At 45.1% G+C, this 18387-nt stretch overlaps 1 protein-coding gene across 2 annotated transcripts in view; it reads left to right on the forward strand.

Annotated features, from left to right (window-relative positions):
• Window positions 1-848: 848 nt before the first annotated feature.
• Window positions 849-18387, forward strand: part of GCLC (glutamate-cysteine ligase catalytic subunit) — a 29860-nt gene continuing 12321 nt past the window's right edge. The window contains exons 1-6 of one of the 2 annotated variants that reach the window (XM_015859244.2): window positions 849-1098; window positions 14305-14417; window positions 15747-15929; window positions 17207-17320; window positions 18026-18084; window positions 18173-18309. In XM_015859244.2, coding sequence (XP_015714730.1) covers window positions 949-1098; window positions 14305-14417; window positions 15747-15929; window positions 17207-17320; window positions 18026-18084; window positions 18173-18309 — 756 coding nt within the window. In that variant the 5' untranslated portion in view covers window positions 849-948. Of the gene's footprint in view, window positions 1099-1341; window positions 1507-14304; window positions 14418-15746; window positions 15930-17206; window positions 17321-18025; window positions 18085-18172; window positions 18310-18387 lie in introns of those variants that run through there. The other variant, XM_015859245.1, reaches the window with a different exon arrangement.

Raw genomic sequence — 18387 nt, forward strand, 5'->3', positions numbered from 1 at the left:
TTGGAAGGGACCTCAAGGATCATGTAGTTCCAACCCCCCTGCCTGGCAGGGCCACCAAACATACACATTTACTAGATCAGGTTGCCCAGAGCCCTGTCCAACCTGGTCTTGAACACCTCCAAGGACGGGGCATCCACAACCTCCCTGGGCAGCCTGTTCCAGGGCCTAACCACTCTCCTAGTGAAGAACTTCTCCCTAACATCCAACCTAAATCTTCCCTCCTTCAACTTAAATCCATTTCCCCATGTCCTGCTATTGTCAGCCCTTTCGAAGAGTTTACTCCCCTCCTGGGAGTAAGTTCCCTTCAGGTATTGAAAGGCTGCAATGAGGTCACCCCGCAACCTTCTCTTCTCTAGGCTGAACAAACCCAACTCCCTCAGCATCGATGATCTCTAAGGTCCCTTCCAACCTGCACAAGACTATTATCTATTATCTATTTACAAGTCTTACTAGTCTTCAAGCCCTTAACTATGCAATCCTACTGCATGCCAGCCATGCTTTCCCCAAAGGCCTACCAAGAAATAGCTGTGTAAGTAGAATAAAAAGCAGGGCTCAAGCAGAATAAACTACTCCTTCTAAACCTGAAACGCATCTATTTCTTTATCCCAAGAGGACCCAAGAGCCCGGCTTGCTGCAGCCAGGTGGTTACAATAACAAACGTGTCAGAACGAATATCATAAGCTTCATTCCGGCCTTTGTGCAGCAAGAGGGAGCGCCCTGTGTCGGACTAGGCCTTCGCCCCCATCCCCGCCGTACAGCGCTCCCCGCGGGTCGCAGTACCGATGGCAGCGGCGGGGCGGGGCCGTGGGCGCAAAGTGCTGAGTCACGTCCTGACGTGCCGCCGCCGTCACGTGCGTTGCCGGGCTGGGACGGAGCGCAGATCGCTCTGACCGTGTGCTGCGGCTCGGCTCGGCTCGCTCCCGATCCGTGCGGTTCCCCGCAGCCGGCATGGGGCTGCTGTCGCAGGGCTCGCCGCTGAGCTGGGAGGAGACGCGGCGGCACGCGGAGCACGTGCGGAAGCACGGCATCCTCCAGTTCCTCCACATCTACCGCGCGCTGCGCGACCGCCACAAGGACGTTCTGAAATGGGGCGACGAGGTGAGTCCCCGCCATGGCCGCCCCGCGTCCTGCCCCGGCTTTGTTTCCCCGCCCTATCGCCGTATCGCGGCCGCCTCGCGGCTCACGGACCGTGTTTTTCCCCATAGGAAAGCGCTCTTTCGCGCTCTCCGGACTGCGCACTCGGCCCCGTTTTCCCCCGGTGTCGGTGCTGGAGGGGCGGCTGGAGCCCTTCGTGCTGCTGCGGGCGGGACGGGCCTCGGCCGCACCGCGGGTCGGGGAAGGGCCCTGCGGGCTCTGATGGACGCGGCCTCCGCGGGGCTGCCCTGCGCCTGCCTGCCGCTGTCCGGCTCTGAAGGCCTGTGGGTGCCCGACCGCCGCATCCTCACCTTGTGCCGCCGCTTCAACGAGCTGCGACTGGAGGCGGCACCGGCCATCGGGTGCTCACAGGTGCTCGGTGCCGGTGGAAAACGCTGTTGTGCGTGGCCAGAGACCTCGTGTTCTATGTGTGTTGTGCTGGCTGCTCAGGGGTTAGCAAGGCAAGCTGTAGTGCACGATATACCTCTGTCTGACACTGGTGTTCCTGTGGCTCTGGCACGGCTGAGGCTGTGCTGGCAGAGAAGAAACTCATGAGTTGTAAACTAAGGAGTAAGAATGGAACAGAGAGTACTGCTAGTACTGCAACGCTAACTTGAGGGTTTCCTCATGAACCTTTAACAGAGGTGCCCACTAACAGTACAGTTAAGCCTTGTGTTCTCAGGTAAGGTCCTATATCCATAGCAGGTGAGGTGGGTCCCTCCCCAGCTGCTCCTGTTCACTAAGTGCTACTACTAATGCCTCCCTGAGGTGTGGGAGCCATAGTGGTGAGGCTGGTCTCTTTTCAGTAGTGCGTGGGGACAGGACTAGGGGTAATGGGATGAAAGTACAGCATAGGAAGTTCCACACGAATGTGCAGAAGAACTTCATTACAGTGCGGGTGACGGAGCACTGGAACAGGCTGCCCAGGGAGGTGGTGGAGTCTCCTTCTCTGGAGATATTCAAGACCCGCCTGGACGCCTACCTGTGTGACATGGTGTAGGGAACCTGCTTTGGCAGGGGGGTTGGACTCGATCTCTAGAGGTCCCTTCTAACCCCTACAATTCTGTGATTCTGTGATACTGCCCAAGCACTGGTCGCTCACCCGATCGTATCTGTAGCACGGTCTGTTTTCACAGCAATTCAGCAAGCTGTGGTTCAGGTGAGGGAAGCATTAGGAGCTGTGGAGGAGCAGGCGAGCAGCAGCAGCTGCTTCTTGTTGAGTGAGCATTGTTGTGTTGGAGTCACTGGGTTCATTTTAGCAAATGATAGTAACCTCAGGTGTGGCGGCTTATCTTTATTCTATTGCATTGTGCAACTTGTGCATAATGCAGCTTTAAGGCATGTGTTAGCGTGCTGCCTGTTTGTGCCACTCTGCAGTTGTGCAAAGCAGGATCACGTCTGTATGGCTCACTGTGCTGGAGGCAGATAGTGGGGAAAGCAGTAAACTTGTTCTCATTATTTTGCAGTTTGTCTTTCAATGCAGACAGTGCAAGTATTGGGCAAACTGTCCTAATCTTGACAAAGCTGTTATGGAGAGGAAATGTGATGTCTGTTAGTGTGTACAGAGCCAACCTTAGCCTTGATCGTAATATCATCAGGGCTCTATCACACAGCGTGTGCTGTAAGACTGGTTGGGAGAGCAGTGGTAGTCCTTGAGGACGCTTGTAACCTGCTGTAGGCTCCACTCATGGTGCCAGATGAAACTGCAGGGAGCCGCTGTGTCGCTGTCTGCTTCCTGCGGCAGACAGGAGTGCTGAGAGGGGCCAACAGAATGGTGTGGTGATACTTGTTCAGAATGAGGCTGAACAGCACCGCAGCTCCCACTGCTGCTCTGTACCCTGACTACAGACCTGCAGAGGTAGAATCACAGAATGACCCAGGTTGGAAGGGACCTCAAGGATCATGTAGTTCCAACCCCCCTGCCTGGCAGGGCCACCAAACATACACATTTACTAGATCAGGTTGCCCAGGGCCCCGTCCAACCTGGTCTTAAACACCTCCAAGGACGGGGCATCCACAACCAAGAAGCATTTGGAAGCATTGGCTCTGCTGCCTCTGAGGCAGCCAGCTTCTTGCTTGCAGTGTTAGGAGAGCCGAGGGCTCTGCTCAACCAATCTTGGCTTTTTGAAGTTTATTTTCTGAGGGCTTTGTTTTCTCCAACTATGAAGTTAGGTGTGAGTATACTGCAGAATAAGACTTGTTCTAAAAGAAATCTTTCTAAACATCTCTTTGAAGCTGTGTTTGCAGGTAAGTGTCCTTTGCCCCTTAATTACCCTCCTGCCTCATCTACTTTAAAGCTCCCTGTTTATGCTTGGCATCTCCTGGCCATGGAAAATACAGAACATCGAACTGTCTCATTACCCCTCATTAAATCTCTCTTTATGATCCTCGCCTTAATGCCTGTCTCACATTCTCATGAGGTTTTCTTGCTTTTCTCCCCGACAACAGTGGGTGCTTATATTTTGTTTCCAGAGGAAAGTCTTCTTCACTAGGAGAGTGGTGAGGCCCTGGAACAGGCTGCCCAGGGAGGTTGTGGATGCCCCGTCCTTGGAGGTGTTCAAGACCAGGTTGGACGGGGCCCTGGGCAACCTGATCTAGTAAAGGTGTATGTTTGGTGGCCCTGCCAGGCAGGGGGGTTGGAACTACATGATCCTTGAGGTCCCTTCCAACCCGGGTCATTCTGTGATTCTGTGAAAAGTCAGTAGATATTGTTTGTTGTTTTTTTTTTTTTTCCCCTGTGTGCAGCAAATGCAAAAATGTCAACCTCTTAATTACTGTGTATTAGCAGAGGTAGCAGCAGTACATGAAACAACTGGATTGTACTGCTTGGAAGATGGTGGTGGTACCAAGAGTTGAAAAAGTTTCTCGGAGAGTAAGGCAGAGCCTCCATTGCTTCCCACCTTCCTGCTGAAAGCTGTCTGTGCTGCTGTGCTGTGCTATGCCAATGCTCTGCTGCTTGCATTCCTCTAGCTGACAGCTGTTGCTTAAATTTCACTTCGCAGCTTAATGTGGACGTTCAGATCAGACAAGTGGAATGAGCGGCTCTTGGCTGGGCTCAGTTCCGTCACTTTGTGCTGCGTGGGCACGTGTGTATGGACTAACAGCATTGCATGCAGATCTGCATATCTTAATTTTATATATATTAATCCCCCCTGTGGCGCAAGTGGTAGAAGTGCCGCTCTGCTACACAGACGCTCGAATCCCGGGGGTTGGACTCGATGATCTCTAAGGTCCCTTCCAACCCGCACGAGACTGTGAGACTGTGACTGTGATATGTGGGTGCACATCCATTAGTGCTTACGTGTGATAATTCAAGTCTTTTACCTCCTTTTGCTCTGCTTTCCCTATTTTTACTTCTGATTTAGTATTTTTTAAATTATACCTTGTAAACTGAGGGTGGAAGTAAAGGTTTTATGCTCAGCACTTAATGCAGGCAGCAAAGCATCCTTTCTCAGAAGGTGCTGGATGAGAAGTCACAGAATCACAGAATTACCAAGGTTGGAAAAGACCTAGAAGATCATCTAGTCCAACCGTTACCAATACTTCCCGGCTAAATCATATCCATCAACACCACATCCAAACGTTTCTTGAACACTCCCATGGTCAGTGACTCCGCCACCTCCCTGGGCAGTGCATTCCAATGCCTGACTACCCTTTCTGAGAAGTAATACTTCCTAATGTCCAGCCTGAATCTGCCCTGGTGCAGCTTAAAACCATTCCCTCTAGTTCTATCACTGATTACACGAGAGAAGAGGCCAACCCCCAGCTCACTACAACCCCCCTTCAGGAAGTTATAGAGAGCTATAAGGTCTCCCCTGAGCCTCCTCTTCTCCAGGCTGAACAATCCCAGCTCCCTCAGCTTTTTCTCATAAGGCCTGTGCTCCAGACCCCTCACTCACTGAAGAGTTGTTGCTAGCTACAGCGACAATGAATGCAAAAGTCAAAAGGTTCTTGGCAGAAGTGACCCGCTGGTGTTACTTCTGAGATCTCTTAAAGTTTTCTGCTTTTTTCTGGTAGAAGCCTGTGCTGTGTAAATAACTCCTCATCCTTTTGAATAATTCTTCTGGAGGACCAAGCTACGGTATTAATGTCTTGCTGCAGTTCACGGCCTTTGTTTTTTCCAGACAGGGACAGCACAGTGCTGGGATCAGTGACACTGCGCCACAGCCTACAGAATTTCAGGCTGGTAAAGTAATCGCTACAACTGAAGGAAGTGAATTTGGGCTCAGATGTACATGGTTTGAGGCTCCTGTTTAATGTTTGCTACTTATTTAAAACCAGAGACAAAGTCTAGGGCATTTTTTAACAATGATTAATCTTGCTCATTTGCCATATGAAGTAAGTATAGCTCTTGTCTCTGAAAAACACAGCTGAAGTTTTGGTCATCGCTTCTCTAAAAGACTGCAGAGAACTAATGAGGGACATGCAAGGAGGTACTCAGGTACAGATAAAAGAAAATTTGGATAAAATAAGAAAGAGGTTCTGAGAGCATTGTGATGTATGGAAAAAGCATTTGAGTTTCATAGAATCACAGAATTGTAGTGACTGGAAGAGACATCCAGAGATCATTGAACCCAAACACCTTGCAAAGCAGACCCCCTACAGCAGGTTGCATAGGTAGGTGTCCTGGTGAGTCTTGAATATCTCCAGGGAAGGAGAATCCACAGTCCCCTAGGCAGCCTGTTCCTGTGCTCCATCACCCTCACAGTGAAGAAATTCCTTTGTGTGTTCACATGGAACTTCCTATGCTCCAGTTTATGGCTGTTTCCCTTTGTCCTGTCCCCACAGACTGCTGAAAAGAGATTGTGAGAGTCAAAGGGACACGGCCACTTAAGATATTTATAAACATTAATAAGATGGCCTCTCAGTCTTCTTTTCTCAAGATTGAACAGACTCAAGTTGCTCAGCCTTTCCTCATAAGATAGATGCTCCAGGCCTGTTACCATCTTTATGGCCCTCTGCTGGACTCTCTCTTGGAGATCCATCTTTTTTTATACCGGGAAGCCCAGCACTGGATCTAGTCCTCCAGGTGAGGCCTGAACAGGGCACAATAGAGGGAAAGGATCACCTCCCTTGAGCTGCTGGCCACGCTCCTTGTAGTGCACCCCAGGATCCCACTGGCATTCTTGGCTACCAGGGCACACTGCTGTCTCGTGGGCAACCTGTTGTCCACCGGTGGGTAAGGTAATGGAACAGAAAAGCAGCAGATGTAAAGCAATTACCTTAAAAGGACAAAGCTTTGATATCCTGTAGCATAGGATGCCACACAATTGCTTTAAATTTAAGATGACGCTTATGTAGATGACATGAGTAGGCAGTTTCTTAAGGCTTTTATTCACAAAATTCCACGTGCTGCAGGATGTCCGTCCCTCTGTCCAAACCACTTAGACAGTTTTCAGGTGGCTCATGGGGTTGCTTTAACATTCATCTGAAACTTTCCCATTAGCTTACTGTGTTATAAATAAAACAGAATAGCGATACATTGCTTTTGTATTTTCCTGGCTATCAGTAATAGCTTTTAGGAAAAAACAAACAAATAGCCAGGTCTCAGTGTGAGGAGCTCATCATCTCTGTTCAAAATGCTCTGCAGAAATTGCTTTGAAAGCTTTTCATGGAACACTTGTGCTAGCAATAACTCTAACATACAATCGTCTTAAAAAAGAGGTTTTTTTTTTAACACTTGAGCTCATGTCGCTTTAAGACACTCACTTGTAGCCTCCCCCTCCCCCTGCAGAATCCCCCAAACAATGCAGTTTTGAATGTCTTTCATGCAGAAATTCCTCCCGATGGCCCCCTGCCAGATGCAGTGTGTCTGATGCATCTGAATGCTCGTTGTCTTAATCAATGTGCTTGCCTGCTTGCCATGTGAGGAAAAGCAGCGTTCATGAATGATTGGGTTATATGTCACGTGTTCGTACTTTCCATCTGAGCTTTGACTAAATAAAGGGACAGTGGCATTATTTGTTTACAGGCAGTTGTGTTTCCTTTATATTTTCATAGCTGCACTTGCTGTTTATTAAGAGTAGTGCTCCCAAGGTATGATTTTAATGCATCAGCTACTGCTGCTTGAAAGCTTTGAGTGTCTGAATACGCTAATGAATGCAAATATACCTCCTTAAATCTTGATTTGAAAAAGCTAGGTGCCCTTGAAGAATCGTCTTGTTTATTCCTTCCCTGGATGCTTCGGTTGACAGTTGTGAAACTACATTTCTGCCCTGCTTTAATTCTTGTATCACAGCTGTAGTTGTTAGTAGCTGTTAGTCTCTTGATGACAGAATCACAGAATGACCCAGGTTGGAAGGGGCCTCAAGGATCATGTAGTTCCAACCCCCCTGCCTGGCAGGGCCACCAAACATACACATAAACGTTGATGATTGTTTGCTTCAGACTTGCCTGCATTACCTCCTCAGCTTAAAACAGGTGGGACTGTGGAAGAGGTGAGCAAAGAAACAGGAAGAGAAACACAAGATACCTAATATTCTGAAGACTCAAGCTGTTAGGCTGAAGAAATACGTGGAAGCTTAGATATGGGGAGAGAACACAGGTCTGAGGGAAGCTGAGCTCCAGAGCTCCCAGAATGGATCATGTGCTGGGATTTGGGAAGCTAATTTTGCATGAAAAATGTTTCAGAGGGTTTATTTTTTTTTCAGTTTTCTCTAAACAAGCCATAATTCATGATTAATAGTGACCAGGCCCCGTGGTGTGCATTGATTTCCTCCTCCACAGATTTAAATAAAAGGAGTTTCAATTATCTGCTGCCTGTATATTTCAGGTAGAGAAATATTCCATTCACAGTGAACTTATGCCTTGTGTGGATGTCAAATGAATTGCCATCATCTTGTCATGGAATTACCATCTATTGTTTCAGCATCATTCCTTTTTTAGCACATACTTGCTGCTCCTGCTGTGCAGAGGTGTTACCTCAGTTGATAGTTTTGAAGGGCTGAGTAGGAGGGGTGAGTACAGGAAGGAGGTTTTCTTCATCTTTATTCTCTCTCACTTTGTGATGCCAGAGGCAGTGTAGAAACTTGCAGCATCTTGTTTAACAGTTGAAGAAACAATCTATTACTAGTCTACACAAATTTATAGCCTGTGTGAATTAGAAAATACGATTGTGCCAGAGAGACTTGTGCTTCGTTTTGAATCTAAAAATTCATGAGTGTCTTAAATCTGTCTTTGATAGAGAAATGTGAAATTAACGTCATCTTAGTCTTTTATAGTATTACCACACATGTGACCCAGTTCAGCGGTTGAAGAGGAGACTCTTTGTTCTCTAACGTGCCCACGTCTTGTACCGGGGAGGCATGCAAATATTTACAACCCCTGGATGTAGTTGTAGCCCAGCTTCCTGTATGTGCAGCACAGGACATCCTCTCATCAGTGTGAGTCACGTGCAAAAACAATCTGCAAACCTGATGTCAACAAATGGGAGGGGAGCAGACAGGAAGCCTTAGCTAAGTCTGTGTTGGCTCTTCGTTTTCCACCCCTACGTCCGCTTCTGCATCTTCATCTTTTGTGTGGTACGGAAGCACTTCAGCTTTGTGTGTACTCTCACCGTAACAAACATCAGTGACACGGTGGTTTTTGTTACTGTTCTTTAAGAGCACGATTGCTGTAGAGCACAACTTTGTGTAGAGTTGCAGACTGTTTATTGGATCAGCTTGATCAAAATGAAGTATTTTGGGAAATGCATTTGAATAACAAACTGAAAAATAAAAGATGTTTTAATGGCAGAAAACAGAGATTGCAGTCCCATGAGCCTGGATGTGCTCTGCATTGTGCCACTGAGTGATCTGGGGACGTGCTGATGAGATGAGGGGGGACCGGCTTCATCTGCGGTGCCAGAGTTGTTTTCCTTTTAAGTTTTCTCCCTCAGGACTTGGACTCCCCTTTGTGGGCCTGCAAGCCTTGCATTAAAAGTGCATTATGAGCTGGTTGTTACTGTGACTCTGTTTTATGACAGCTGTGGTGAGAAAGTAACTGCATTAACAAAACATCGCATGTATCACAAGTACAGCAAATTCTGCTCTTTCCATGTTAACGCTGTAGAGCTGCGGTAGAGCTTTTTAATGGGCAGTCAGATTATTAAAACTCTGCTCTTCTGTAGATTGTCATTTTAATGAAATGTGGCATTTTAATGATGCATTAAGTGCCCAATGAATGTTCTAAGGAATTGCATCTTTTGCCACAGTGGAGCTTAATAACTAGTGAAATGAGCTTGGGTTTTTTGTTTGTTCAAGGCTATGGAGAGGAAAGGTTAACTCTAAATGTGTGCATAAATATGTGAGACATACTACATGAAAAGATGGTGTTTTTGTGGCTTCTGGGAACAGTAAACAAAAGCCTGGAGACCTTGTGTGCTGCTCAGGAGAAGATTGCCTTCTCTTTTTTTTCTTAAGCTCCAGGCCAAGGGGGAAATAGGAATCCAGAGAAAGCTACTGAACTGACATTAAGGCAACTCAAGTAATTGCTCCAAATACTTGTGGCAGTGGTTGCCCAGTGAAGGCGCTGCTAGGGAAGAAAACGTCAGTAAGGTCGTCTTCGAGGAAGAGTGGTGGTCTGTGAGTCATCCCAGGCTCTTCTGTGTCTCCTGTGACTCATCTGTGTCAGTTTATTAACCTGGGTAGAGAAGTCCAGGGAAAAGGTGAATGCAGAGGTTGTTTTTCCCCAGGAGAAAAGAGCAAGGCAGGGAGCATGCAAACTTCCCTCTCAAAACCAGCTCCTTTTCAGGTAATTCATTCAGAATTATTTCCCTCTGTTGTATAATCTCAGCCTCTTCAGCACCTTATTTCTGAGGTGACCAACATGCAAGTCTGGATGCTTCTGTGTGTGTTTATCACAGAATCACAGAATGACCCGGGTTGGAAGGGACCTCAAGGATCATATAGTTCCAACCCCCCTGCCTGGCAGGGCCACCAAACATACACATTTACTAGATCAGGTTGCCCAGGGCCCNCCCCTGCCTGGCAGGGCCACCAAACATACACATTTACTAGATCAGGTTGCCCAGGGCCCCGTCCAACCTGGTCTTGAACACCTCCAAGGATGGGGCATCCACAACCTCCCTGGGCAGCCTGTTCCAGGGCCTAACCACTCTCCTAGTGAAGAACTTTATGTGCAGAAATTCCCTGTGGCAAATACACTGTACATTAAAAGCATCTGTTTAACGCTCCGGAGCAGAGCTTTGGCACTCGAATATCAACCAGACTTTGCTCCTAGTGCACTTAGCATAACAGTGTCACGTTGACTGTGCTGGGTAGGGGACTGATAGTGGAAAATTGGCCCCTGCCAAGGCAAGTGTTTGTACACTGATACTCGTTGGAAACACATCAATTCAGGTTCTTGTTTCTGTGGACTGCTACCGAAGCTTTGCTTGACTGGTGTGTCTTAAAACTGAAGTGGTGTGCTTTGTGAAGAAAGAATACATGTAATTAATGAAGTAAAAGTACATGAACTGTAGCATTCACACACAGTTTTAGGCACGTTTGCCCATTTCCAAAAAGCAATTAGCTTTGGCATTGCTGCTGGGCAAGTCCAGTAGCAGCTACTTGGCTTCTTGCGCAGAGGGAGGTTTGGCTCCTTCCCAGCTAAGGCTGGTTCTCAGTCTTGCCTGCAATCCTTTGTACAGAGGTCACCTGGAAGAACTCTGAAAAGTCTTAACATTTCTCCAGAAGGCAGCTGTAAGAAATAAACCTGACAAATGAAGCAACACTGTTTTAGGAGCTGTCGGGACAGCAAGGTGCCCCAGGCCTAGCATGGCCACCACATGTGGGTTGTCTCACCTGCAGTGCTGTGTGGGCCTTACGTGCCACAGTAGAAAAGAACATGAAATGGTTCAGCAGTGTGGAAAAGAGGGCTGTGAAGTTAGTGAAGGGTCTGGAGGATGAGATGTATGAGAGGTGTAGAGGCCCCTTAGTGTGTTCAGAGCAGGCAGAATGGGGGAGGGAGCATCATGGCGGCTGCATCTCTTCACAGGGATCCAGAGGGGCAGTGCTGAGCTCTGCTCTCTGCTGACAGCAATGGCCATAGGGAACAGCATGTCGGGGAGGATTGGACTGGGGGTAAGGGAATGATTCTACACCGGAGGACAGTGGGTATGGAACGGGCTGCTGAGTTCGAGGTGTGTTTGTGTAGTGCTCTCAGACAGTTTGAATTGTGCGTGGTACCGTGTGGAGCCAGGAGCTGGATTCAGTGATCATTGTGGCTCCTTTATAACATGGGATGTTCTGTGATTCTGTTCTGTGATAGTGAAGGTCTCCGCTCTAGAATAAACAACAGAGTGAAACTGGTGTGGACACATTCTGTAGTTGCAGCATGGGGCAAGTTAGTGGTAGAAGAAAGCTGATAGGGGTTATTTTTTCTTTATGTTGGCTCAAGGGTAGATGTCTTATATTTGAATTAATTTGTTTATTGGCATTGACATTTATTTACCATTTGAATTAGAGCCTGTTTCTAGTTTTGCTGTATGTCTGGTGGGACTTTACAACTTTCACTTCTCTATATTCCTGGCCAGTTTCTAGTTCTGGTTTCCCAATTGTCTGTCCACAGCATTTCTGCAAGCTGAGCAGACCCTTCTCTGTCAGAAGGTTTTATGCATTGGAACTGTATTGTGCACCCCCCTGCAGGGAGGAGCCTTTGGTCTTCACTGGGATCCTCCTTTACTGTGCATTCCAGATAGAGAAAAGAGATGTGTTTTGCTTTAGGGCAGGAACATCACTGGAGTGAATGAATCTGTGGTGCCTGCCTTTCTTACAGCTGCAGAGTGAGCTTCCCTAGCAGACCTAAGTAATGCTTCTTAGCTATGTGCCTTAGTGATTTGACCTAGTCTGTATTTTGCTGCTTGCTAGGTTGGCTTGTTAAAAGTAGGGAGAAAAGTGAACTGCAAGATTTTGTCCAAATGTAAGTTTGAGGTGAAAAGTCACACAACTGACTTTGACTCAAAGCACTTCCAGGCGTGCTGATGCTTCCTACTTGACCACAGCTCTCTGAACATTATTGCGAATAAAAAACACGCCAAGTCTGTGAATGAGGAGTTGAGGTTAAATGTAAAAGTGTGTGAACTGTGAATTTGTTTCCCTTTTTTAGCTGTAGGCGAAATCTTTTGATGAGCTTCAATTAAATTCTTTCAGATTGCCCATTCAGTCAGCCCGTCTGTTGGCAAGACATTCTGTGGGCAACTTCTAATTGTTGGCAGCTGTCTGGAATTCTTCTTCTTCCTCATTAATTTTAATGACAGACCTTCTGTGTGTTAAGACAGCTTTGAAGATTTAGGCAGTGTTTCTGGAGGCAAGAGTAGCAGTTGTTTCTAAAGCTAGGTGTATAAATGGCATGTATTCACTGCTGTACTCAGATCATGAAACAGTTTGATGTCCTTCTTACTGCATGCTTGGTTTAATGCTGCTTTACATTCTTTTGGTTGATTTTCTTTTGTTACGCTTTTAACTGTATGTAATGTAGTTCATAGAGAAGGGCAGTGTTCTCAGCACCAGGTTACTGTAGTTAAATTACAAGAGGGCTTTTTAAGATAGGAGGCTTATCGTGGGATTGTATTTATACACAGTGGACAAATGTTGGCCTTTTGGGGTCTCTGAAGCACAGCTGCTATTCTTTCACCCTATTTCAGCCCTCAGTCCCTCCTGAAGGGTGCCATAAGGGCAGTGTGGAGGACAGGAGTATGGGAGGCTTAAATACAGGTCTGTGACTGGCTATTATAACTTGATTTGAGCACTTAAGTACCTCTGATAGGTCAGGAGTGAAGGTAAGTTGGCTGAAGCTTTTCCAAAGCAGGAGGTGATGTTGGCTGTGGTAGGAACCCAGGAAGTGTGAAAGAAGTCCCTTTGTATGGCCACTAGTCATGAGTCAAGTGTCACTAGATAATAAATCAATGCTTGAGTGCATTCCAGTTGGCTATTGTCTTATCTTGAGTAGATTATTGTGGCATAATGCACACAAACCACAAAACATGCTGCACTGAGGAACTTGATGTTGCACAAAATAGAAATCATCATTTATCCTCAGGGGGTTAAGATCTGATCTTACAAAGTATTGAGAACTCACCTAATAGCTCAATGAACCCCTCCAGCATTTGTGTCTGATCAGATTCTATGGAATTACAGACGTTCTCAGATAATTCTGGTTTAGATTTAATCATGAATCCTGGCAGAGTATTGCATTCATTGTCGCTGTAGCTAGCAACAACTCTTCAGTGAATGCCGAAGTAATCAAAGACTAGGAAGCTCATAAATCCATTTAGTGTGATGGAAAACACTCCACAGGCTTTCCTATACTTTGCTAGACTGTTTTCCCAGATGCATCAGGCCTCCCTGTATAGAAAGAGGTTGCTTCCAGTTTGTACACTGGCATGTCAGAATCAGTGTCTTGTGTGAGTCTGAGCTCCTGGACTGAGGTAAAGTTGTTCAGAAAGTGCCTTTGTAAACAGTCAGAAATCATAAGTAAGTGCAAGTGCTGGTAAATTCCAGCTGCGGAAGCGTAGTTTGAACTTATAACTAGAACTGGATGTTTGCATTAGATTAATTGTGAAGGACTTGGGGCAGCCAGGAGTAAAGGCCAGCAGAGTCCTGAAGCACAGTGAGGTGAGGTCAGGAAGGCAGGGAGGGAAGAAAGGCTGTGAAAGGGAAGCTGAAGTAAGCCCCCTGTGCTGTGCTAAGAGCTGGAGTGCATTAATAGCAGCCTGATGCTTGTTACAACTGTGGATTTCCCGTAGTGTAAATGAGGCTCTGCTGCACCAACTGTTAATAACCAGTCACTTGTTAGAACTATAAATGGATGTCCTGTTTGTAGAATGAGGGCTTTTTGTCTTTATCAGCTGCAAAGACTAACCTGTGGGATGACAGAGACATCTGTGGTTAGCAGTTTGCATGGGGGTTTAGCTTTACAAACTCAGAATCTTTCTGTTGAGTGTCTGCAGTCAGGAAAAAAATTAAGTCAAATTTCAAGATACTTCAGTTGTGTATCTAAGATGAAATAAGGTGAAGCCTTTTTCTCCAGCGTTGTTTACTGTATTCATAGTTAGCCACGGGTTTTCTGTTAAGTTCAGTCTGACATTTGACATCCCTTTAGACTTGATGCTTCAAATCTTGCACCAGTGAGAGTCTGTGTATGAAGAAAACCCCACTACTAACTGCTTATTTTCTTTTTATTGTTTACCAGGTGGAATATATGTTAGTAAAATTCGACCATGAGAATAAGAAAGTGCGCTTAGTGCTGAGTGGAGAAGAAGTTCTTCAAACGCTACAAGAAAAGGGAGAGAAGATAAACCCCAAGTAAGTAGCTGTTTCCTGTTACTTTTTCTTCCTCTTCTTGTGATGCTGTACAGAGTTTTGTGCAACTGACTTAACTTGGAGTCTGCTTTTTGTAGAACTGTAAGCCACAGGTATCAACATTTGCAGGTTCCAGTGGGATGCAGGAAGGGAAAGGCTTTGAGTGCATCTGCAGGTTTTCCATGTACCTTTTATTTTAAACCTTGTAAAAATGAAGGATGTAATGATGAGCACACAGAAGTTTCAGTTTTAGGTATTTGTTTTGTCTTGCTCTGGTTCTGTGGTTGTGTGTACAGAGTGCTTGCAGGCCAGAGCTTCCTGCCCATTGAAGGCATGTGTGCTCTCAGTGTGTCCCTGACTACAGGAGCAGATGAGGTCTGTCTAAGGGAACTGTCATCTTTAGAAGCTCTTTCTCATTTTTGATAGATTTAGGAAGATAGACATAAGATGGCAGGGCAGTTCTTCCCCATCCTCTGCTCTCCTGTGGAATTTGCAGCAGAAATTAAATCATATCCCCGCTTAAGCTAGCCGTAGAACTGCAGTGCCTTCTAATTGCTGGCAACAGATCTATCTTTTTCAAGCAGAGAAGTGAGATCTGAGACAGTGGAGTGTTTTGGCTGAAAAGAGCTAACACCTAGAGGAAGGTAGAAAAACTGCTGTGGTGATGAAAGGTCTTTGTGCCCCAGACCTGTCTGCTTCTTGCTAGGCACCTTAGTCTGTGTCATCCAGAAAGGCTTGCCTGTTCTTCTTCTCAGTACAGAGACTAGAAATCCTGCAAGAAGGAATACCTCTGTCTTTAAATCTTTGTGCTTGAAATCACTGCTATGTGAAGGAACAGCAGAGAAATGCTGCTCTGCCTTTGGCCTCCACGGAGGTGGTTTGTCAAGAAAGCAAGAAGTTTTTCAGGGTGATTGCTGCTGTCATTAAACTTCATTTCATTTCCTAGCCTGATAAATTCGTGGTATCTGGCCAGGTTTCCACTAGCAGCAGAAAGAAGAAATAGGGCGTAACTTGCCTTGCTTTGTGCTGTGGCAAGTTAAAACCCCAGGAAACAAAAGACTGAGACAGATACTGAAGGAGCCTGCAAGATGATATAAGCAAATTCTGCTTGCTGCATTATACAACAAACTTACATAGAAAAAAAACGTGCCTTAATTTCTCTTAACTGTCTGGCAGTGGTGAGAACCATCAGAATATACATCGTGGTACTCCATCAAATAATCAGCTTTAGGAGATTTTTCTCACAAGTTGCATTTGTCTGAAACTTATGCTAATAATCCATCTTCTGGAAAGTCGTAGAAATATTTAAATAATGCTGTTTATGTATTAAAGCCACCCAACACTCTGGCGACCAGAATATGGAAGCTATATGATTGAAGGCACACCTGGGCAACCCTATGGGGGAACCATGTCAGAATTCAACACTGTTCAGGACAACATGAGGAAAAGAAGGCAAGAAGCTGCTTCTGTGCTGAAAGAAAATGAGGCTATTTGCACTGTGACGTCTTTTCCAAGGTGAGATTGCTGTTTCAGAAGTGCATTGCTGTATTTCCTTTTCTCCTTCTTCTACTTAAATGCATTTTCATGGAATCATAGAATGGCCTGGGTTGAAAAGGACCACAATGATCATCTAGTTTAAACACCCCCCCTTCCCCTTGCTGTGTGCAGGGTTGCCAGCCACTACACCAGAGCCACATCCTAAACTGTACAATTAAACTGTGCAAAATACGACTCAATTAACGGTCTTGTTTTCTAAAACCTTTTATTGCCGTGAGTCAGAAATAAACAAACATCTTCTGTATCTTTAGATTGCTTCTTTCTGCATTAGAATAGAAGCATTTGGGTAACCAAATGGGTTGTATAGAATAATAGAAGCATTTGGGTAACCAGGTACCACCTGGTTTCTTGTGTAGTACAGAATGAAATGGCCCTGAATTCTTACTGGGAGTATGAACACTACAGAGTGTAACTTAGCAGCAAGTACCAGGTACCAAAATGCCCTCATGTATTCTACCTGGGGAACTCTATGTTGATAAAATGCACTTCTTCTATATGAGAACTGTGGTAGACATCTCTATAGTGAAGTTAGCTTATATAAAGTCTGGTTGTAGTTCAGTATGTTATGGAATTGTATTTTGCCATGCAACACAATGATGTTAATAAATCTTGTATATGAAGATTTCAGAACTGGTCTTGCACATAATAATGGGAGAGGGAGGGACTCATCACCTTGTAGATGCGGGTAGTTTTTATGTGACTGCAGAAGCAATGTATTGCTTATGTATAAGACTTAAGTGAAGGCCAGTAAATAATAAGATGTGCGGCCTACATGTGATTTATGTTTGGAAAGATTCTTAGCTTCCTCCTTCAGAGTTTGTCCTTCCTAAATTATGTAGTTTCATATTACTGCCTTATGCTGTCTTGCCATTCCAAGTCTCTATTTGTTTAACTGTAATCCTGCTGACTTTTGAGATTATTTTCCTGTTGTTATTATAACCTCAACAGTAGCATATAAATATATCTGATGATATGCATATAACATAGAAAAAACCTGTGCATCTGAAAAGAAAGAAAATGTTAGAGGAAGGACCAAGAGTCGGCTTGTTCAGATTAATTCAGTTAAAATAAATTGCTTAAATGCTAAAACAACAGCAACAACAGCACTAACTTAGAAGCTGACTGACTGTCTTTTTATTCCTTTGTATACCAGAATCCTTATCTTAGGTCATCTGACACCTTTAAAATCAGTCTGTTTTCTTAACAACTTGGACTCTCATTGTTGTATTACATAGGTTAGGGTGTCCTGGATTTACGCTGCCGGAATATAAGCCAACGCCAGTAGAAGGAGGAGCTTCAAAATCCCTCTTCTTTCCAGATGAAGCCATCAATAAACATCCTAGATTTAGGTAAGAGTATTTGGAGGGTGTGAATGGGAAGCCAGATGTTTTTCTTTGCTGAGTTATCACAAGCATACCTTCAAAAGAAACTACATGGCTGCATGTATCCCAGGGTCTTGGACAGAGATGGTTGTGATGCCCTGTCTTATGTCAGTGACTTAAAGTAAACTGTTAAGCTCGAGGTGTTTTGTATAGTAGTTTCATGGAATTATCGGACAAATGGTGTTGATTTTGCTCCTGCAAAATTGTTTCCAGTTAGAAATCCTGTGGTTAACCACTATGCTCACTGTTAATCCAGATCTTATTCAGGTATGTTGCAGTGCATTTTATTTCATCAACATCACAGTGTTCTGAACTCAGCCAGGTTCATCCAAAGTGGAGCAGGGCATCAAATGACTTGTATAGCCCAGGAAGGGGTTTGATTATAGGTTGGGTCACAGGAGAATCAAATCATGTCATTTAAAAACAATGTAGTGCCTTTTCACTCACCCTTGTTTTCTTCAAGTCAGTAGCCTATTACTTTTGCCCATCAAGTCCCCCAAAATAGGACTGACTTCAGTGATGAAAAATTCCATTTGGAGTCTGTTATAGTCTGTTGTAAACCAGGGAAAGAAAGATCTCAGAGGAAAAGCTCAATACAAACAGGAAACTTATATTCTGAAATCTTGAATGTTAATGAGAAATTAACTGTGAAACTGTATATTCTTCTTCTAGTACTCTGACCAGAAACATTCGGCACCGCAGAGGGGAAAAGGTTGTCATTAATGTACCAAGTGAGTAGATCCAATATATCGTTTCTTTCTCAAATTAAATGTTCAGTCTGTTACTCCACATTACTGAATATCTGTGTTCTCCACACAGTCTTTAAAGATAAGAATACACCATCGCCATTTATAGAAACATTTCCTAATGATGATGGAGAAGCAGCAAAAGCAGCAAAGCCAGATTTCATATATATGGATGCTATGGGGTTTGGAATGGGCAACTGCTGTCTTCAGGTAACTTACATCTACTTTTGAGATGTAACTGAATGTCATCATCCCTAAACTGTCCCTTTTTGTTTTTTTTAAGTTACC

Source organism: Coturnix japonica, chromosome 3, assembly GCF_001577835.2.
Source record: "Coturnix japonica isolate 7356 chromosome 3, Coturnix japonica 2.1, whole genome shotgun sequence".
Taxonomy (NCBI): domain Eukaryota; kingdom Metazoa; phylum Chordata; class Aves; order Galliformes; family Phasianidae; genus Coturnix; species Coturnix japonica.